This window comes from Cyprinus carpio, chromosome B20 (assembly GCF_018340385.1).
Source record: "Cyprinus carpio isolate SPL01 chromosome B20, ASM1834038v1, whole genome shotgun sequence".
Classification (NCBI taxonomy): domain Eukaryota; kingdom Metazoa; phylum Chordata; class Actinopteri; order Cypriniformes; family Cyprinidae; genus Cyprinus; species Cyprinus carpio.
The window spans coordinates 13922123-13944789 of record NC_056616.1 but is presented as its reverse complement, the minus strand read 5'-3'; the positions used below and the strand labels follow the sequence as shown (position 1 = coordinate 13944789).

At 37.2% G+C, this 22667-nt stretch overlaps 1 protein-coding gene across 4 annotated transcripts; it reads left to right on the top strand.

Moving 5' to 3' along the window:
* Window positions 1-1431: 1431 nt before the first annotated feature.
* Window positions 1432-22348, top strand: LOC109112573 (SLAIN motif-containing protein 2-like). Of its 4 annotated transcripts, XM_019125458.2 has the most exons (10): window positions 1432-2148; window positions 7985-8127; window positions 16050-16220; window positions 16717-16887; window positions 17077-17418; window positions 17515-17655; window positions 18797-18877; window positions 19732-19770; window positions 20417-20624; window positions 20703-22348. In XM_019125458.2, exons 1-10 carry the CDS (start codon window positions 1694-1696, stop codon window positions 20767-20769), a joined length of 1818 nt encoding a protein of 605 aa, XP_018981003.2. In that variant the 5' UTR covers window positions 1432-1693; the 3' UTR covers window positions 20770-22348. The 4 variants fall into 4 exon arrangements, with proteins under 4 accessions (XP_018981003.2, XP_042603061.1, XP_018981004.2 ...); XM_042747127.1 differs by lacking the exon at window positions 18797-18877; XM_019125459.2 differs by lacking the exon at window positions 19732-19770 and having other exon boundaries at window positions 1433-2148.
* Window positions 22349-22667: the final 319 nt, after the last annotated feature.

The window sequence follows — 22667 nt, the reverse complement described above, 5'->3', positions numbered from 1 at the left end:
AAACCCTGCCCTAGTACAATAACATACTCTATGTCTTTCTTTCTTGCTCATCTGGAAATAAAATGACGGGAACATTTTTGAAGTTCAGTCTCTGGGACTCGTGAGTAGGATGGAGCGAACATTTTAAGGTCCTAATCAAAATGTATCCCAATGTGCAAGAAGATAAATCCTATTGTGCCTCCAGCAGTCCCTCTGGCTGCTGCCATTCGTTCTGCGAATGGCATCTCGGATGGGCTGTGAAGAAATATGTTACATGTCCAAATAGAGCCAAACATATAAATAACATAATCCTAAACTTAGTTTATGACAGTTTTCTTCCTACAAATATGCTGGTTTTGCTATTAAACACCAAGAAATTCAGTGTCTATTTGAAAAAAATGAGAGACCATATCAAAGAGGAACAAAAATCTAAAGATGTTAAAGTACTTGAGCATGCATCTCAGAAACAGCCATTGCAAATACTGGATGCAAACTTTAAACGTGCAAAGATATAGTTGTTCAGTCTATACCTTAAATGGTGTCTTCAGGTACTGTTTTCAACTTAATCAAAAGTAAAAAAAAATATATATATTAAGTATATTCCTTAGGTTTTTCTTTAACTTTTGAATCTGATACTGAAAAGACATTTTCTATACAGTTATTTTAATGCACAAACTTTGTAATGCAACCTGTCTCAGTCTCAGTTTCCTAAATGATCGTACTAAGGCTATAGTGGTTCAATATTCTAGTTTCTGTAAATAAAGAATTATAATTTTCTACTTGTAATTTTAAAATGAGGCTTAGTCAAATAGTCAAATTGTTCAAATACTGTCAATCCTGGTTCTTCAAAGGAAACAAACAGTTTTGAGGGGTGAATTAAAATAAGAAATATACTGTATAGATTTTTGTTGTTTTATCAATTGTAATGCTTGTTTTGTCTCATTTTATATCATTTTAACTCATCTTAAAATAAGAGCGATTCTCTGCTGAGACCCAGATAATCACTCTGAAATTGTATTAAAATTTACTAGCAGCTAACTGTACAATTGTTTGCCATTTAAATATAGTTACATCGACATAATATTGATTTGGGTCAAATATTCTGTTGTGGTAAATGATGGCATCTTAAAGTCAAATGAATATTTGAGTGCTATTAAAATTTAAGGACTGGTTTGTTTAAATAAAGAATTTTTAAACCAGTAATAACCTGCAAAAATACTTTGTACGATGTCTAAATTAAATCGTAAAGAGTAAAAGCATTATATTGCCTAAGTAATGTAATCTAGTAAGAGTACGAATACTTGGTGACAAAAGTATCCAGGTAAATTACAAAATCCCCGCAAAAAACACGTAAGAACAGCAACAAAGTAGGCTACTTAACGGTGTAGTTAAAGTGCGCGTTCCTGTTCCAGGGAAGGGTCGCTCCCAAAACGTGCTCGTCCCCGTGAGTCACGTGATGACGTCTCACTTCGAGCTTCTCAAAGATTTCCCAGTGAGCGACTGGAGGACAGTAAAGATGGCGACGGAGCTTACGGTGTGCTCGAGTTCCCGGACAAGATGACGACGAGAAGATTAGTAACTTTTGAGCCGCGGCGTTGACAGTGCTCTCTTTAAAGACCTTGTGACGGAGGCTCGCGAACTTGCTGACTTTGGCGGTAGTTAAACAAACCTAACGGACACGACACCGGCGCGCGGACATATCGTTGCTTTTGCCATGGAGGATATCAACTCAAACATAAACGCGGACTTGGAGGTGCGGAAGCTTCAAGACTTAGTGAAGAAACTCGAGCAGCAGAACGAGCAGCTCCGGAGCCGATCCGGTCGGCTCTACAACTCTTCTTCTTCCGGTGGACTGCCGGGGAACACCAGACCCGTGAGCGCCGGTTATGATTATCCGGGAGCGGCGGTGGGGCTCGCCGGGTTCACTGGGGTGGGGTTCGGCGGATCGAGGGGTTTCGGTGGGGTTTTGGAGATCTCACGGATGAGTCCGAGACAGTCATATCACGGCAGCAGTTACGGAGCGGGGTATGACAGTGACAACGCTTCTTGTGCCGCCGATTATTATGATTCGCTGGATTTTATCGAAGACGGAGAAACTTCAGTGTTGGACGAGGTGGAGATTCTCGATTTGGAGGACATGGATTGCCTGAACGAAGAGGAAGACAGCTGGTGAGTAACCTGCCAGGAGGCGAAGGTGTTAATCCCTATCAGAGGAATAACCCAAACACACACACACACACACAAAAAAAAAAAACAAGACAGACAAGACAGACTCATGTGTTTGACAGGTGCGCGCAGACGCCACAGAGAATGACGCGTATTTGGAGGAATGCGCTTGATGCATTGTTGCACCCATGTCTCTTTGGCTAAGGGCTGGGCTTAATTTATTCAATGCATTGACTGCAATACGACTGATATCTGTTTATGATTATTAGCGCCTTACGTCTGAGTATTTAAGAGCAACAGTTTGCTGACTGCATGTATTTACTATTCAGTTCGCACCACGGCCTTGCAGTTGCTTCTGATGTGTGGGTCCTTCTCATCTGCCCTTCAGTTTATTTCAGTACCTTCATAAATCTGCTGAATGACAGCCATGTTGTCATGATTCAATGATGTCTTTAGAATCAGACACAAATGATGTATTTGCATACGTATGTCCTTTTATTAAGGCCTCAGATATGATGAGCAGATTAGTTACAAAAGATGTATATAACGTTACTTTTCTGCATGATCTGCATTGTGTATGGCTCTTTTGTTTCACATAACATGAACTTTAATGGTGCAATCAGGTTTTTAGGAAATAAACTAGAAATCCGCAGAATGCTGACAATATCATTTCAAAGTTGTGCATTCATATGAAAAGCTGAAAAAAGCTGTAATCTATGCATGTCATTGTATTGAGAGTTTGTACTACTAATAATGAAACCGATATGTGCAGAAGATATTGTGGACTTTGCCAAACAATATGAAAACAGCAGTCCAGAATGATGGTGTGGATCAGCATGTGTGCGATCTGCTGGTCCAAAGAGAGTGAGTTATGGTGAAAGAATAAAATGTTCCAACAAGCAGTTCCTTCTGGAGTGATAAAACAACCTGCGATGACAAACAGTCCAGTCGGGCTGATGGGTGCCTGTTTAAAGTCCAGAACCACTATTGGGAAGAATAAGAACCAGCTAAATGTACACTAATGGCAGAATGAGCATATTGTCACTTGTTGTTATGCCTCCACTTAATGTTTAAATGCAGAACGTTAAAAAAAACTCGGGTCACTTACATTATCTTTCAAGAGTTTGGGGTTGGTAAGATTTTTTAAATGTTTTTAAAATAAAAACTGCCCTTAACAAAATATGCCCACCAAGGGTGCATTTAATCCAAATACTGTAAAAACAGTAATATTGTGAAGTATTATTACAATTCAGAATAACTGTTTTCTATTTGAAAATATTTTAAAATGTAATTTATTCAAGTGATGGAATTTTCAGCTGCTATAACTCCAGTCTTCATTATCACACGATCCTTCAAATATCAGTCTAATATATTGATTTGCTGCTTAAGTATTTATCAGTGTTGGAAAAAAGTTGTGCTGCTTAATATTTTTGTAAAAACTGTGATAAATATTTTGATGAATAGAAAGAAAGTTTGAAAGAACAGCATTTATTTGAAATCTTTTGTAACTTTTAAGTGCTTGTGAAGATGACCACTATCTTGTTGCCTTCTGGTTGTCCCATGTCCTCAAGTCCCAGACAGCTTTATCCTATCAGTTTTTGATCTTGTGTGGATTGATGTCAGTGTGTAATCCATTGTTTGTGTGTGCTTTAATCAGTGTCTGTGAGATTCTGTGGTTTGGGTCAATTTACACAGACTCAGAATCCTGTAATCCAGACACTCGATCCTGTTTGGTTGGATATCTTGCAGTGGCAGCAAAATGCTGGGAAAGCCCTGCAACAGCTGGAGTCCAGCAGATCAGTGAGCTTAACACCTGTTTATCACTACGAATAGTTGGTAGGACAGAAACTGTACTTGTCAAACAAACAGGTCGGAAGTGATTACAACAAAGATGCGCAAATGATTTAATCTTCTTAGTCGTGATGATTTAAGGATAAGATTGTTTGTTTGTTTGTTTTATTGTAGATTTAATGGTGTTTAGGGTCACAAATGAGTTCAATCTAGGTTTGGGTATCGTTTGAATTTGATCAATTCCCATTCTGATTCTTTTCGATTCCAATGTGATTAAATAATGATATCAAACATTTATCCTGTGTCTCTTTTTTGCAAACCATTTATTGGAGCTGGATACCATGAACAAAAATCAACAGGCTCTTTAAGGACTCTTTAAGAGCTGTTTGTGTGCAAAACAGAACTGCATGATTCTGGATAAATTGAGTTTTTCCCCCCCAATGGAAGTTGTGGTTCTCTCATGATTCTGAAGAAAAAACAGACAACTAAACAAAATCACAAGTATTTTATGAATTGAACACAAATTACACTGGTGTGATCTAGGGCTGCACAATATATCAAAATTATCGAAATCTGGCAAATGTAAATATCGCATTATGCATATCGCAAGGACGTGCAAAATCTGAATCATTTTAATAATAGGCTACTTAAATCAAAACGTTGCAAAAGGTCAAAGTTTTAGTTTGACGCATATAGCACAGAATTGCTTGATGTTAAAAAGAGTTAAGTGCAATAAGTTCTCTTTATAAAACTCTTTGCTGTCTTGTCTTGCTGTCTGACTCACAGCTGAAGTGCGCAAAATCAGATGTGTATCATTATACTGGATCCGTGCAGTAGTTTTTAAAGGGACAGCACCCTATAAATACGTGCTGCTGAAAATGTCACTAATGTTAATGTTACAAAACAGCTATAACAAAGATTAATCAAAATTTAATTCATAGAGTGAACACTATGCAGTGTTATTTTACACTTAATTATTACATTTCTGTACCTAAATACTACTGTTTACACTTGCCTTTAATCATGTTTGAACTTTCTCTGACCATGGTTTTTGCTGTGGCACAGTATATGAAGAAGTACTTAAAGTGTATGGAAAGCAAAGATACAATGATATAAAATTAGTGTCATTAATTTATTAATTAATTCATTTATTTTATGTTCACACTGATGTAAAAATGACATTTTCTGATTTGTAACATTGCTTTTTATGTAATGCTAAAACACTGCTGGTCACTTTCTGAAGTTATAGTGATTCTTTTCCAAGAAAGAATGTGAAACAAATTGGTTATATAATTTTAATTTTTAAATATTTAAAAACATATTGGAAATACATTTTTACACACTTTAAGCAATATGTATCGCATATCGTATATCGCATTTTTTAACAAGGTATCGCATTTTTCTTCAATATCGCACAGCCCTAGTGTGATCATACTTTGCACGAATGAACCAACAAGTGATCACAATATTGATTCGCACACGTCAAAGTTTGAGGAATGAAACAGACGAATCATTGTAATTTAGGAATAGAGTCACGTTGGATGTTTGAATCGCGTTCGAGAACTTTAACGATCTATTAAATTAAAGTGCGTTGTCATGTTGGTGGTGACATGTTTAGCTATCACAGATATTATACTTAGCTTTTTTGGCATCTGATCGCAAATGTAGCCAAACTTTGGAGTGCTTAGATTAGCGAGCAAGGTACTGGCAGATCGCTAGGTCCGGTCCTCACAGATGAAGAAAAAAAAAGCGCATAGGAATCGATAGGCGGAATCAAAATTTTAATTTGACTACAAGTATCCGATTCCTGACCTTAAGTATCCGATTTTGGAATTGATTTTCGATTCCCAACCCTAGTTCAAGCCATGCTGTTAACAAATTTGTTGCCAATATAAGAAGATAATGAGTTTATAACTATGTTGAATCAATGAAGTAGCAGTCACAGCACAGCTCTCAAAGTCAGATCTGTGCTTTTGTGAGGTGAATAATGCATTTATACCAGGAGATCGTTTCAGTTTCTGTCATATCGCAGGAGAAAGGCTTACTAGGAGAAATGCTCTCTTTCTGTATTTGAGGTATTATTAGATTCTGCCACCAATACTGCAATCCTGCATTGCCATCAGTCCTGATAAATAACTCTGTCTGGTTCTGTGCCATACCTATAAACTCCAGTCTGACTGATCAAAATGGTTTGTGTCAGCATTAAATCTTTGAAATGAGAAATGTGGTCCAGGATGCATAGTGCCAAAGTTTGACTCAAAGTTTGTCCCAACTATGCAGAACCAGGCTTTCATGTGGCCCTATTAATTCAGGTCTCAGTTAATTAGGCACTTTTCTGATGGGCCTATAGCCCCATCAAGCCCCGCCCTAGCGCCGCCACTGTATTTAAATGATTTAAATAGCCATTCAGATTTTTGTATTCACTATGGTATTCATTCATTCATCACAGCGCCAAATACTTAAATATTTAAACTTAATAGGTTATTTTCAGACATTTTAATCTGGAGTACAATGTGCCTAGATATTGTTTGAAAAAGTTTGATTCTTTATTGTTTGGTCACACTTTACATAATAGCTTCATTAGTTAACATTAGTTAATTTATTAGTTAACAAACTGCCACTGAAAAATTCTTCTGAACATTCATTAATCTTAGGTTATTCCAATGTTCAATTACACATTGTTAAAATCAAAAGTTGCAACTGTGTTATTTAATGAGCTAACATGAATGAAGAGTTGTATTTTTTAACAAAGATTAATAACTTCTGTATCAAATGTAGCTATTGCTCATTGTGAATGTTAATGCATTAACTAAGGTTAACTAATGAGATCTGATTGTAAAGTGTTAGCTATTGGTCATTATAATTCTTTTGCAAAAACTTTTTTTTTTACTTTATACATTTTTTGTGTTTTGCTTTATTGTATTTAAATGTTCAGTTATTTTTGTTCTGAAAAAGTTATTAAACCTGTTATACTGTATACCACTTTTTTTGCAACTAAATTTCAATACCGTGATAAAAGCATTAGCAAATAATCGCAACGTGAAAATTTGATACCTGCATATCCCTACATCATATCGATTAAAAACAATAAAATGACCAAAAATAACAAAATACTAAATGCTGTTCTTTTGAACTTTAGATTCATGAAAGCATCCTTTAAAATTTTGGAATGGTTTCCACAAACATAATTATGCATAATTATAATATTATTATTAGAAATATGTCTCAAGTGCCAGATCAGCATATTAGAAATATTTGCTGATCTAAGTGGCTAAAATTTAGTAATCGCTAAATTACATTTTTAGAATATTTTAAATTGGAAAACAATTGGAAAGCAACATGATGACCTCCAGCGATTTAATTACTGTCAATATGAATGGGCCTAACACTTAAACAACATTATGAAACATTCTTCTTCATTCTGTCTGTTAAAAAACTTTTTGTCCCACATGTTACTGTCAGGTGATCCCCAGCAACAGCTGCCTCAGTGCTGTTATATTCTGTCTCCTCTCTCTATTTCAGTTTCTCTTCTTACCAGTTGTCCGTTCAGAACCCATAAAACCAGCACTAAACTGAATCTTTCATGTGTTTTCGAATGCGCTATTCCTTTACTTAAGCTAAATGACAGTATCACCCTCTATTAATAGACATGCTCCACTACAGCTGTCATATTATGGGATGATCTGTTCTCATATGGCATGTATTTAGCCTGTAGTAAACAAGCTTCTGATAAGCTGACCTGAACAGTTCTCCACCAGGCTTTTCATGTGGCCCTATTAATTCAGGTCGCAGTGACTAAGCAAAGCTGCCTGCACAGTATTACAGAGTACAGTATACACCTTACCTGAAGGATTACAGAAACATTTAATGGGTCATTTGCCTGTAGGCCAGTTTTTATTTAAAGGCAAAGCATGCTTTTGCTGACTAAGCTTCTGTTAGTCATGGCATTTCAAAACTTCACCACTCAGCATGTTTCTTGATTAAATGCTGTGATGAGACTGAGAGCATGTTTATTTCTTGTGACTGACCTCTGGTTGTGTTTCTGCAGGTTGTATGAAGCAAAATTGAACAGCCCTCTGCAGAAAGCCTTGAGTCCAGTTGTGTGGTGCAGACAGGCTCTGGATAACCCCAGTCCTGATATGGAGTCTGCCAAACGCTCTCTCTTACACAGACTCGACCTTACCATGTCAGGTACCACACACTCTCCATTTCCATTTTATTTAATATCTTCCACTGTTGTATTAAAAGTCTTTATTCTGAACATTCTCAAAGGCCCCATTACAAAAAAAAAAAAAGAGATGCAATGAATTTTTACCATGTAGCATGAATGTTATATATGTAAAAAATGAGATTTTTCATTAAATGCTTTTACATTAAGTAAGTTTTAAACTTTTAATATAGAATTTATACAGCTTATTATTTGATTTGATTTCTGGCTCCAAAATGTCAGTCTGAGTCTAGGTTATTTGGCCATCCTCTTCTGTTTCTCTCTGTGTTGATTTTATTCAAACCTATCACTTCCTCTTTTTCATTCTCAGTTCTTCCTCTCTTCTGCCCTCTACCCATTCACTGAGCTCCATTTCTGGCTCTGATTCTCTTCCCTCCCCACTTCCTTGCTGAGATCAGTCTGTCACCATGTGTGTATGTGTTTTCAACATGTGGCCTGGCAGTTCACTTGGATAAATCCTTGTTTTTGGAGAGTATCTGTACATTCGGCTGTGTCTGTGTACCGTCTATCTCTCTGCTAATTATAGGTAGCAAAGAGTTATGACAGGTTTGACTTAAGTCTTATTTGTAGTCAGGAAAGCTGTTGCTGTTTTTAGTCAGGTATGCCCATGTGACTCTCTATAGAAGGGAACTGAGTGTCCATGCTCATACTAGACATGTGACTGATACTTTTAAAACCCACTGACATGCTGTTACGTCACACATTTATGTACTCTTATGTTTTTCATTATATCGCTTCATTGAGGAGGGAGACAAAGACCAAATAATCTTAAAAGTCATTTGGAGTGATACTCTCAAAGATCATTTCTGGCTCATCTCATACAGAGTCACCTTAAGTGACATGGGAGTCATTCCAGAGAACTCCCGGTTCATAGATCAGAGTTTTCCATTAAAAGATCCAATCTGCAGTGGCTGCATTTGAGTAACGCTTGGAACAGGGCCAGGTGTGAATCACTCTTGTCATTGTGTGAGACAGACGGGTGTATGATGTCATTGTTTTAAGTGCACTCACCATAGTGTCATCACAGAGCAAACAGCACTATTCCCAGATAAGATGAAGGAGGGAAATCTGATTATATTAATTTCTAGTAATGGTTCTTTTTTTCTTTTCTTTTTTTAGCAAAAGGCACATTAAATTGATCAAAAGGTAAATCTTATTTTAAATTGTAAGGATATTTCACAAAATTACAGTTTTTTTTACCATTATGTTTGATCAAATAAATGCAGCCTTGCTGAGCATAGACCTCTTTCAGAGACTTTTTTGGCAAACATTGATATACATAATTGTTATTAATTCTATTTATTAATCAGATTATGTAGTTATTTAAGAAAAAAATAATCAATTTACAGCCCTAGACTGATTTATTTAGTTTATGAACAACTTGCAGAAGAAACCTGAGATGATTTTCACTGTGTGTTAGACATTTATCAAAACACTCCCAATAAAAGAAAGCTCATTCACCAACCCACTGTGTAAAGCTTATTGTCAATGGGCATACAGCCCATGCTGAGCGTGTAGGGTGTGTATTGCGGTGTCCAGGTTACCTGAGGCTTCGCTAATTCCCTAGAGCCATTGCCAAGAGAGTGAAGAGAGCCAGTGCAGATGTGTGATGCATGTCCAATCTCTATGCTGTTGGACACACCTGTCAGCTTCTTTGTCTCTCTCTTATTGCTTGTTCCTTTCTTTTATGACTATCTTGTGCCCTTTTCAGAACCAGTTGCCCCGTGAAGCGCATCTGTGTCTATGTGAGAAAGTAAAATAGAGATGGACATGTTTGCACACATTTAATGAATTCCACCCAGAAGGTTGAAGAGTCTGACTCAGCAATAGCTATATGCAAGCTTTGTGAAAAGGCAGTAAGTTTTTAAACAGAACATGGGCATTCTGCTGTAAACCTGTCTGCTGTTTGTCTAGCCATGGTAACTCATTCCAGGGCTTTACTCTTCCCTCAGAAATGCAAACAGTTCCATAAAGTTGTAGTCATAACCAGGGTTACATAACTCATAAGATACGAGGACAAAAGGAGAGGCTGAGATTTAAAAAAAGACTGTCAGTAAGCTTTGCTTAGCATTTGGACATAGCATTTGGATTTGTTGACAAAACAAGACAGTGTTTGCTTTTTTTTATTATTCTTATTTGAAGAAACACCATTGCCAGTATTAAATCTGTTTAATAATGTGGACAATGGAGCATATGATCCAAAAGTGATCAGTGAAAGGATATTTTTAACAATGCAGTTCTATAACAAATTGACATGTCTGCTGATTTGTGTAGTTTTTTTCTTTAGCACTAAATAATAGAAAATGGAAAAAAAAGTGCCAGAATGGGTTGCCAGTCTAGTAGGTGTTAGTAGGGTTAGCTAATTCGGGACCAAATTGGTAGTTTGTAGTAACTGAGTAACTTATTTTTTTTACATAAACTAAACAATAAATAACTGTTTGATCATTTTGTATAGTTTGGTAACACGGTTCAATTTACCAAATACAGTTTGAACAAAAGCAGTCAACTCTACCAGTTGTGTAGCACTGAAAAAATGAAATGAGATTGTTAACATGATTCTAATCATGCATGCATGTCATTCTTATGAAAAATATATATATATATATATTTTTTTTTGTAATTGGAAAAATTGGATAATAGTGTTGTGTGCCATGTTACAGTTTTGGTAATTAAAATTACTTAATTTAATCTATAATAATTAGATAAAAATAACTGAATGTCTATTGAACTCTTTATCTAACTGAATATTATCAAAATGATTTTATTGCATTTTCTTTATTGTTAGAAACTTACTAATAATAATTTGTCTAGTATATCTAAGAGAACCACAGAACATTTCATTATTTGTACATCTAAATTTGCTTTAAAAATCGATAAATGTACAAGAGTGTATCGTATTAATAGAAGGTGCTATTCATACTTTTGAACATTGTAGTTATGTGGTGATTCAGCAAGTTCAGTAGACTTTACAGCCTCCTTATGACTTGGTAGAGCTGAGATTCACTTTCCCCTGAGTGAACAACATTAATTTCTCTCTGTGTGTGTCTTTTTCTTTTGCCGCGACCTCAACTTGCCCCTGCAATCCAATCCACGATTGCAATCCTGTTTGGAGTACACTCTGCTTCCCTGTTGATATCTTTCTTTTTGTTCTCTACTTTTTCCTTTTTTTCTATGCCTTTTCCCAGTTCCTCTGCAGATCTGACAGTTCTTACTTATGCATTACACTTTCAACATCATTGCATTCATTCTGCCTTTTTCTCTTCCTTCATCCTTGTCTCTTTCATGTCGTCTTTGGCTCTTTGTGCTGCTGTTGCTGTTACGAGCTCTTCCTTCTCACTGCATCTGTGTTTGTCCTTAACAGCCCATGTTGCTGTGATGATTATTACTTATTACTTCAGGACTCTCTCACATCTCACATATTCTCTTTCTCTCCTCCGTCCCTGCCCTCTAAAACAACTCACGGAAAATCCTCATTTCCATGTGGACTTTCCATTGAGCTGAATAAAATGTGCTTGACAGACAGTCGTTAGGCCAGGCAAGGAAAGTTTATTTATATCACATTTCATACACAATGGTAATTGAAAGTGCTTTACATTAAAAGAAGTAAAATAATCATTAAAAAAATCACAACAATAAAACAAGGATTTTTTTAATGACTTAAAAATGTATTTAAAATGAATTTAAAACAGTTAAATATAGAAAAAATATTATATATAAAATACAGTGCAATCAGTTCGGATGTAGCACAGTGCTCATTCAATAAATGCACAGCTAAACAGATGAGTTTTGAGTCTGGATTTAAACGTGGCTAATGTTTTAGCACATCTTGGTCTGTAATGATTGGTTATATTATATTTTAAGTTTGATTTGTTATGATTTTAATTTTTGGTTTTCTCTTAAAACCTATTCACAAAGCCGCTGAGACAAACTTTTACTAAGGAACAGAGAGAAGTCTTAAGCTGAGAGTAAGGGCGGGGTTGACCTCGTTGCTATGGATGATGTCAGCATGTTTACTAACTATGCACACAGTGATTGGCTGATAGTCTATGTCAGAGATTTATTCACGGAAATATTGTAGAGCAGAATATTATGTTGCCATATTCAAATAAAGGTTTTTTTTTAAATAAAGTTAATTGCCACATTCAAATAAAGATTTTAAAATGCAGGATAAGTGTCACTAATTAAACGAGTATATTTTCAGCTGATTGTCAGCCTCTTACATGTATGCTTCTCAAAAACGATTAGCGAATATGCACATGCACGGTGAGGAGACCGTTACAATAGTCCACCCTGCTGGTGATACAAAGGCCTGAACAAGTTTCTCCAAATCTTGACTGTAAACAAAACATCTAATTCTTGCTATGTTTTTGAGATTATAGTATGCTGATTTAGTTACTGCTTTGACATGACTACTGAAACTAAGGTCTGTCTCAAGAATCACACCAAGATTCCTGACTTGATTTTTAGTTATTTGACCCATAGAGTCAAGGTATGCATTTACCTTGAGAACTTCAATGACTTCAGTTTTCTCCTTGTTTAACTGAAGAAAGTTTTGGCACATCCAACTGTTAATTTCATCAGTGCATTGGCAGAGGGAGTCATTGGGGCTGTAGTCATTTGGCGATAAGGCTAAGTAAATCTGGGTATCATCAGCATAGCTGTGAAAGACAATTTGGTGGGAGCATATACAGGCTAAACAAGAGCGGTGCAAGAATTGAGCCTTGTGGGACTCCGCATGTCATGGACGTCCACTCAGACTTATGCTCTCCTATACTCACATAATAACCTCTCCCTTGTAAGTATGACCTGACCCATTAGAGTACCATCTCAGAAAGCCTGACCCAGTTTTCCAGTCTCTCTAGAAGTATGTTATGATCGACAGTGTCAAGGGCAGCACTGAGATTTTGTGATCTAAGCGAATATCATTTATTATCATGCTGTGATGCGGTCGGAAACCAGATCGAAAATGGTCCAGGTATCCATTTGAGTTTAAGTAGTTGTTCAGCTGATTTAAAAACTACCTGAGATTTGATATTGGTCTATAGCTGCTGAAGTCGTTAGACATTTAAGCCCATGTATCTTATCCTGTAATGGGCCCTGCTGTCTATTTAGCCCAGGCAGAGATAAAAAGCACAGTTAGCATTAGCAAAGCATCTTTTCAGTGTCAGAATTATCTGTGGGGTTTAACTGTGGGGTCTTTTTGCAGTATATAGATGTAGTCACCAGAGTTAGGGCAGATTAGCTGGCCTCATTTCTCCTTCCTGTCTTTCTTGTATTTTTTTATCTTGGAGACACACAAATCCAGTTTTGTGCTTCTGGTGGAAAGAGCGTGGATGAGCCAAACCATCTGATGAACTGGAATGTAATGGCCATTGGCTCGCTTTGGCCACATATATGGAGTATAATAACATGCTGAAAGATGGAAAAGACTTTGGGTATTTCTGCTCTGGCTTAGATGAAGCTTTTCTCTCATGTCTATGGTACCATCAGTTTCAGGTTTCAGAAAAACTTTGATCTCTTTACATGACAGTCTCTTCCATCCATTAGAGCCAGTTGCACTGAGCTTTCAAAATGGTCATGAAGTGGCCGTTATTATCCGCTTATTCACAATGGTAAATAAATTAATAATGAATGTACGAATATATGACAAGGTTGTTTTAGGCTGGGTTTTAAGGACACATCTATTTTTGTCTGTTCGAAGACACTGAAAAACATTCACATGACACACTTTGAATCAGTTTCAGGTAATGGATTTTAGGCACTTTTGTGTGCCTATGTTGTAATATATTATCAATCCTCCAGCTCATACATCTGGTTGTGTCTGATATGTTTTGTTGACTCTTGATGGTAAATGTCCTTGATTGTAATGTCCTTATAGTCTGGTGTTATTGGCTTATGGCAGTCTCAGCATCACTGATCCAGGCTCTTTGTGTCAATCCTCATTTCTTTTAGTCCCTGCTGAATGAGGGCAGTCCTCGCTCTTGGCTTCGTTTTTAACACATACACACAAAAACACAGAGCAGTCAATGGTCAGAGGTCATCCACACCAGCCCATATCCAAGACCAGTCATTCTCAGGATTCATCAGTGCACACTCATTCCTGTGTCTCTGTGGATGTTTTTATGTCCCAGCACTCAAGTGTTGTGCATCTATGTGTTTAAGCGTGGCTGATGGTGTGGTGTTAATGCTTGAACTGTAAGGAGGCGAGTGGGGAGAGCATGTTGTTGTTTTCTCTGAATAAAGCACACGCTGAGTAATGGCAGAAGTAGAGAGAGAGAACGTCATTAGACCGGAGACACAGAGAGAGAGAGAGAGAAGATGGATCCATGGAAAGAGGGCAGGAAAGAGTAGGAGGTCTGGGGAAATGTGCTTTAATGACCTCTTGAGTGTCCAGCTGCACACACACACACACACACAAGGCCAAGCAGTATTTACAGTATATTTAAGATGGTTGTGCTGCTGATTATAAAACGAAGCAGCATCAAGAATATAGCTGATTTTTAATGTGTCTAATTTTCACATTAGGTTTCCTTAAGACTGGTTTCTTAAAAGATGTTTTAATAGGGTCTCTGATTTTAAAGATTCAAAAATTCAGCAGATCAATTTAATGTTCAAACTATCAAACCTTTGGTTCAAAACTCTGATTTGATTATTTGACACTCAAAAATGTTTTGCTCTGTGTTGCATTTCTTCATATATTAAAATAAGACACTTTTTTTGCACTAAAATTATATGTTACAATATTTATTTATTTATTTATAGTTTAAACTTGGAATAAACAAAGTTTAGGGATTTTTTTTTTTTATCCTAAATAAGTATCTAACATTGTGATAAGGAAAAATTCTACACTATTTCCAGGTCACTAATCAAATAAGGTTTAATTTATTACAATAAAAAAAATTATATTACAGTAACATTTAATTATTTGTTTGTATGTTTGTTTGTTTTTCTAGGTCACACAGCAAAATACATAAAGATCTAAAAGTATTTTAATTGGTTTATTGTTGTATAATTTAATGTATTTAATATTATTGTCTTTTATTTAATAATTTTCCATCCCAAACATATGTACACACACACACACACAGGATTATATGATGGGTGATCATGTGAGATTATATCCACAGGGAGAGCAGCTGAAGTGGCTTCTATTTTATGCTCTGATCTTCAGGGACACAGTACAGTCTCTTTCTTGGCCAATATTCAACTATTGGTATTCAGATTCTCTAGCCGTCAGTGTTGCCAAAAGCTTTAACAGCGATACATTCTCCCTGCTGAAGCTGAACTGAGAGTTTACCCTTGTGACTGAATCATAGACAACTACATATTCATGGTGCTGCATTGCTCTACAATGCCTACATTGAGTCTGTGTGTGTGAGAGAGAATTGACTGGATGCTAATGGCATTGTCATCCACTAAATGACTGAGTAAGGCCCTTGTGGGTGTGCATATGCGTCTTTGTACTCTTAGAATGTGAATAAGCTGCATTGTATGCAATCAACAGCACTCCACCAGGACTTAGAATGTCATTCTTTTATTAGACTTGGCCATGCCGTATGCTTAAATTGACTCTCTGAGATTCCTAATAGACTGTAAACCGTATTGTGTAGGCTAGGTCTCCATAAACATGCATGCATTAAAATGGCATCTGTGTAACTGTACTTGAGGGGGGTTGGGATATGACCTTCTGCTTGTTTTGTGTTTTTAAGTATGTCATATAAGAGGCCTATTTATTTCTGCTAATGATACCAGCTGGTGCTGTCTGAAATGTGTTCCTCCTAAATGAAAGGCATTTGTTTAAACTACCAACATAAGAAAGAGACCATAATATGCTTTCACTTTACTTTCAACAAAAAGCTCTCATTATGTTTGTTTTCTTTTGCAGCAAACAAGCGGAGGAGTCTATATAACAGTTCTTACAGTCCTCAAGCGGGCAACGGAAGCCCATACAGCACAAACACTGCAAACAGTCCTTACAGCAGTGGCTTCAACTCCCCGTCCTCCACTCCATCTAGAGTGCCTATCGTCAAGCAGCTCGTTCTGCCTGGCAGCGCAGGTAAAGGCCTCTTTACTCCAAATGTGGAGTAAGAAATAGTTAAGGAATTTATTACATGCTACAAAGAAACATAATGTCACAAGTGTGAGGCTGCTGTTTATTTATTTGCAATTGGAGAAAGTTATTTTTATAGGTAATGTTCCTAATCCTGAAAGTGACCACGTTACATCATTATATGGTATGGAAAGTTGCATATTTGTTACTTCTGTGTATAAAAACTGCACTTTTCTCACTATTGTTTGGCTGAAAGCTCTTAAAAAATAGAGAATGATGGATTATTTTCCGTTAATGTAACTTCTGATTAGTATATGCTGTCCAGTATGCAATAAGTAGTAGGCTAGTATTTGATTCCTAACATAATCAATATGACTTAAGCAGAAAACACACTACACCCGTTTAGTATTTATTTTGTAGATCTTCCTATGAATAACTATTTAGAAACGTGTATATTAATGTATTTAATTTATCTTGTGTGTGTGTGTGTGTGTGTGTGTAGGTCACCAGCGTGGATCGGCTGACAGAAACGCACAGGCAGTGAGCCCACAGTCATCAGTAGACAGTGAGTTAAGCACATCAGAGATGGATGAAGACTCTGTCGGTTCATCGACCACATATAAACTCAATGACGTCACAGACGTGCAGATACTCGCCCGCATGCAGGAGGAAAGTGAGTGATGTCTTTTCTCTAACAAGTATTGCACCTTGTCTTTTAGTCTGTTCTATCTCTCTAAGAAAAATTTACATGTGGTTATCATGCTGCTGAAATGGATGATTGTTCATCTTAAATGTGAATAAAAATGGCTAAATGGATCACTCGAGATTTAAACTCAAATGTATCTCTGTTTCCCTCTTTTAGGCTTAAGGCAAGAATACGCTGCAACAGCATCACGTCGTAGCTCTGGTTCATCATGTCAGTCGTTGCGACGAGGAACTCTGAGTGACCAGGAGCTGGACGCACAGAGCCTGGACGATGATGAGGAGGCAGTCCACTATTCCTACCACACACCTGTCAACCGCTTCAGCCCCTCCCCTCGGCACTCGCCCCGTGTCTCCCCCAGGAACTCGCCCCGATCCCGCTCACCCACCCGCTCTTTAGAGTACAGCCGCGGATCTCCCCAACCAATCATCAGCCGCCTTCAGCAGCCCCGCCACTCTCTGCAAGGCCACGATACGCAGACCAATACCATTAAGAATGAAGGTAGAACTTCCAATCAGATTTCACTTGGGCTGCTTCTCTTAGAAACAATGTCAGTTTAAACGTGGCTTTCTTCATCCTTTCTGTTTTTGTGTGCAGAAAAGCTGAGACGGAGTCTACCTAACCTCACACGATCCAGCTCTGGACCGACTGCAGAGCCAGTCAAAAACAGCAGGAGTTGTGAGTCAAACCTGCAAGTGCCAAACGGAGGGTCACCCCGACACCACAGTCAGTCTGCCAGTGAGTGTCCAGACACATCAGTGAGCATGCATGCACACATACATCAGATCAACCAATGAAGATGTGCAGGGCTTTTAACTGCCAGTAAACAGCACAAACACACATACAGTAGAGCAAACACACAATCTCTGACTCAAACTCACCACACAAAAAGACTTCATTGCATGCCTTGTCATGAAATGTTATTCTCTTCGTAAATCTTGATGTATGCTAACATTTGACATTTTATGACTCTGCACTTCTTGGTTATGGATTCTGTGCTTCTGACACACGTTCATGCTGTGCTCTTAACTGCACTGCCGATGTCTTGGCTTGTTGGATGAGGCTCTTTGATCTTCTCACATTTTCTCTTAGATCACATTGTATTGGCATCTTGGCATTTCCTCTAAAAGCCTGACTGACTTTCAAACAAAGCCCTTGTAAATTATTATTCAGGGTTGATTTTTAATGTTTTAGGGAACTCCTCAGTTGATGGATCTTGAAGGTGTGTTTAATGTGGCAAGGATCTGATAAAACATTTCAGATTATAGTAATCATATTCCATTACACCCATGTGATCAATCACAATTAATAGCATTTCTGAAAAAAACAAAGAAAAAAAAAAAACAAAGGTGTCATTAGCTGGTTAATGCTCATAAAAGTGATTTTACTTGAATGTAGTGAGTATTTCAGGCTTCTCCACCTCATTTGGTAATATGGACAGTCTGGTTTAATTTCTGTCCTTCCTGTCCAGCATGTTCTGCCTCTTCCCTTCTCTCTCCGCCTTTGTTTCTTCCTCACACCCTTTGTTTTTGGCTGAGGTGCTGGTTGTCTGGATGTAGTTGGATTCACTCTTGGCTTAGTGCTGACTCCTGCCTGTTCTTCACCCTGGGTTTTTTCATTTCATTTTTTTCTTGGCTGTGGCTCCCTCTGGTGGCTGGTTAGAAGTAGTCTTCTGTCTCACCCATGCATGGAATGGCTCTGCCTTGAATTAAACCTGACCCTAGCTGGCTGTCTTTGCCTTGGCATCACCTAAACTTTTTGGTTAAAGCTGATTTTGGATCAGTTCTGGTTGGAGGTTAAGTGCCTGCAGGTGGACGTGGACTGCTGAGTTCATATTAGCCTGAATCAAAACATAATGTCTACTTGTCTCTCATCTCAGCATCACATCAAAGGCTGTCCGCACCTGCTCGCTCCTCCCCAAAACCAAAAGAGAGACTCCAGAGCCCTACGTCTCTACGAGGTAATGCACTGAGCAGGTCACCCAGACCCGGTCATAATACCAGATAGTCCTGGAAGTAGTTTATGGAACCATTGTAAGAGTTGTGTTTGGTTGGTGTGGAAGCTGTTATTCTGATGAGCTCGAGTAATTGCCCAATTTCTTTTTTTTTTTTTTTTTTACAAAAATAATATATTATTGCATGCAAACCTGGTAGGTTTGGGAAAGGTTATGTGAATGGGATTTTTAGTTCTGAAAAGCAGGTACCTAAATTGCACAATTGAACCACTATTGAGAATGTATATTTTTCCCATGAATAATAAAATAATAATTTATTAATACTTTTATTGTGTAGTCTAATGGTCATTTAGCTATTGAGACAAACTAATTAAAAATAGGTCTGCTGGTCATTGATCACTAATATTTATTGACCTTAAAAAGGCAACGTCTGTTGATCTTCAATTGTTAATGTCATCTCACAGCGTTGAGTACAATTTTTTTTGTGTAGGATTGAATTTTGTGCTGTATATTGATTAGGGGTGGCTTTTAAGAATAGTTTGTTTACCTGTGGTTGTAAATGCTGCTGTTTCTTTGCAGTGTTTATGGTGAGAGATTTTGTAGGTTGCTGTGGGTCTGCCCCCTTTTGGTACAATTGTGCCATGTCGTCTTGTACTTTTGTTATAAAAAGGAACTGCTTAAACTTCGTCACCTAACCAAATGTTTCAGTAGTCTGTAAAGCCATCTGTCTAATTCAAATTATTTATTTAATGCACTTTGGTTGCATTAAATTGTTTGTCAGTCACACTTGAGTCCTGAGCAATTCGACAGCTTTTGGAGCGGATACAAACCCAACCCTCTCTTTTCCATCTTTTACCCAGTTCCTCTCTCGTGTTGCTTTGGAGAGGAAACAGATTTCAGTGAGTATATACACTGATGATGATGATGCAGCTTTTCAGTGCTGTGATATTTCATGTTGTGCAAGTGTGCGTGAATGGTAGATTGTGTTTGTACTGTGATTGTGTTTTGCAACATGGGGACATTTGTATAACAAGTATTTCTGAAAATGTTTGTGAACAGTAGTTGATCAAGGCTGTTTAAATCCATCCATCCATTCTTATTGTGCCTTATCTTTTATCAGCTTTGTGTTAAATGTCATTAATGCTAATGTGTTGTGCTCTGTGAATGTGGAAAACGGTCCTCTGCGTGTTACATAGGAGCCTGTTTATTTAATCGTGGTTATGTTTAATGTGTAGCTTTATGAATTAGAGTTATCTAACTGCATTCGTTTGGTTTTTAGCTTTTTTCATTATTGTTCGTTATTATAATCCCATTCCCATTAACTCATGACTGTGGTCCCATGAATGGCTGGTATCAGGTAGTATATAGATAGAAGATAAACTACTGAATAGAAGCTCTGTCTTTTATTCAGTCTGAAATGTTTTATCTTTTATGAAATATCCAGTATTTCAATTCCTTTACATTTCATCTGTTGCCTTTTATTATTTTCTCTAATTCTGTCTTCCCCACTTATCGGTCTTATTTATTTATTTATTTTTTTTTTAGTGCCCTCTTCCAGTAAGTTGCGGACTCCCACTGCCCCGTCTCCCTTGGCTCTCCGTCAGCCCATGAAGGTCATGTCTAATCATGGTTCAGGTACAGCCACGCCCACACGCTCTATGGCCCCGCCCCGCAGCGGCCTGCCCCGCCCCACCGCTAATGCTGGAGGAGGTTTACCAGTGCCTCGCAGCAAACTGGTCCAGCCTGTGCGCAGGTACTCTCAGGTTTTCACAACTCGCTATAAACATATCATAACCTGGAGAGCACATACTGAGTTTGTTTTGCTCCACAGGTCTCTGCCAGCTCCAAGGACATACAGTGGTATCAGAGACGAGAGCTGGAGGGAGGGCTGCTACTGAGCGCGCCCAGAACCAGCAGCACAAATGGGCTTTCAGTTCAACCTGGCACTTTATAGAGATACATCTTTAACCCCCCACAAATAAAGAGACACATTCTTCCAAACAAAACGATTCTCTCCTCTTTCAGTTGATGTTGCAGAGCTTACATCCCAGCAGGATAGATGTGGAAGGCAGACTGGATGCCGCAGAATGCCAAAGAACAAAAAAAAAAAAACCTGTACTACAAATGGCTCAAAATCTCCAATCCTGCTTGCAAATCCCCCCAAAACCCACTATAGAGGAACATTGAATAACTTGTTTCCTCTGTAACAACATTAGAAGGGATCCCTTGTGAGCACATGCACATTGACCTTAACTTTTGGCTCAAGTGGGAAAGGTTTGATGGCGACAAAGAGTCCACATGGAAATTGCATTCTGTCAGAATGTCTTTCATATCTTTGTGACCTCTTATTTATTTGAAATCATTATTTAAAATATTTCTTTCAAAGAGTATTCATACAGTATTTGGTCTTTATAAATATATATGTATGTTTACTTTTTATTTCTGAATGTCATTGTTAAACCTCAACTGCAAAGCTATGTTTCCAAAGCATTTTAAATGTCTGAATAATGGATGCATTTCAGAGTCTTTGAACAAATGTATTTAGTTTGAGCCCTCAGATACGCAGCAGGATTAATGCTTTTGCTTATTTCGAAAGGAAAAACGAATCAATGAGACACGGATCAGTGAAAAGTTCAAGTCAAATTTCTTGAATTGTGTTTGTATGTCCTAATTGGAAATTGGGAACTTCATTGAATATAAATGCTTGAGACTAACTTCATAAGGTGAACTGTTGTATCTTCAAACGTTGTTCATCGATTGATGTCCCAGTGATCATGTCTCGGTGGTAAAGGTTAGAAAAAGAAATGGTTGTTTGGGTGAAGTGTAGTGCTTCTGTACGGTTAATTTTGGGAAATTCCTGGTCATGTTATTTGTTGTCATTCTCAAGAGTGAAATAATTGAAAAAAAAGGGCAAGATTTAAAATGGCGCTTAATGGTAACTGAATAGGAGTGCCACCTGAACATATGGAGTTGATGTCTTGCTGCACACTAGCATACTATTGAGACTGCGCAAGTTTGTTTAAAAATTAGTGCCTATAATTTATGCATTTCTGTGATTGCTACAGATGTTGTTTTTTGTTTGTTTGTTTGTTTGTGCCAATTGCTTTATTTTGCCAATATTATTTACTTCAGGGTTCTTTACATTTCTTGCTCAAGTTTTGTTTGATTTTTGTAATTGCTTTGATAACATTTATATTTGCTTTTTTGTAACAAAGATATGTTATAAAAGCCCCTTGATATTTATGACAAAATATTATGCGCTGACAAGAGGCTTATTTATTAAACAGTGAGATGCCTCCGTGTGCTGAGATATAGAGTTAGTGGGATGCTTGAGCCTAGTATGGTCATGAATACATGACATAAACATTTTGTGGATTGTTTTTTTTTTTTGTAAAGACTTTTATATCTCCACAAACATGATGCTCGGTTTCCCCTGCGTTGAATCATTTCAAATAAAAGTGAAAAAAAAAAAAAAAACTGTGGTCTGTTGCTTATTTGTCCATAATTTATTGATGTGCCAAAACCAAAGTGTCAGAAGATATTTTATAGCATTTGACTTTTGATCATAGACATATTGTAGAAAATGTTGAGATTGCAATGAACTGATTTTAGGTTCTAACTATCAAATATTTATCATTACCATAAAATTATCTATAGTTTATCACTTTCATTATAATGTAATTTTTAATTTTTGTTATACATAAGTGATAATGTATGTGTTAGAAACAAAATGTGTTTTTAAAAACAAAAAATGAATTATGTACTGAATGTCAAAGTTGTGCAGTATTAATGTATA

What these genes read in the sequence shown, in the direction of transcription:
- LOC109112573 (XM_019125458.2), top strand. Translation starts at nt 1,694, where the DNA reads ATGGAGGATATCAACTCAAACATAAACGCGGACTTGGAGGTGCGGAAG. An exon ending in CGTTCTGCCTGGCAGCGCAG is followed by an intron (nt 16,221 to 16,716) that starts GTAAAGGCCTCT and finishes GTGTGTGTGTAG; the next exon opens with GTCACCAGCGTGGATCGGCT. An exon ending in CAATACCATTAAGAATGAAG is followed by an intron (nt 17,419 to 17,514) that starts GTAGAACTTCCA and finishes TTTTGTGTGCAG; the next exon opens with AAAAGCTGAGACGGAGTCTA.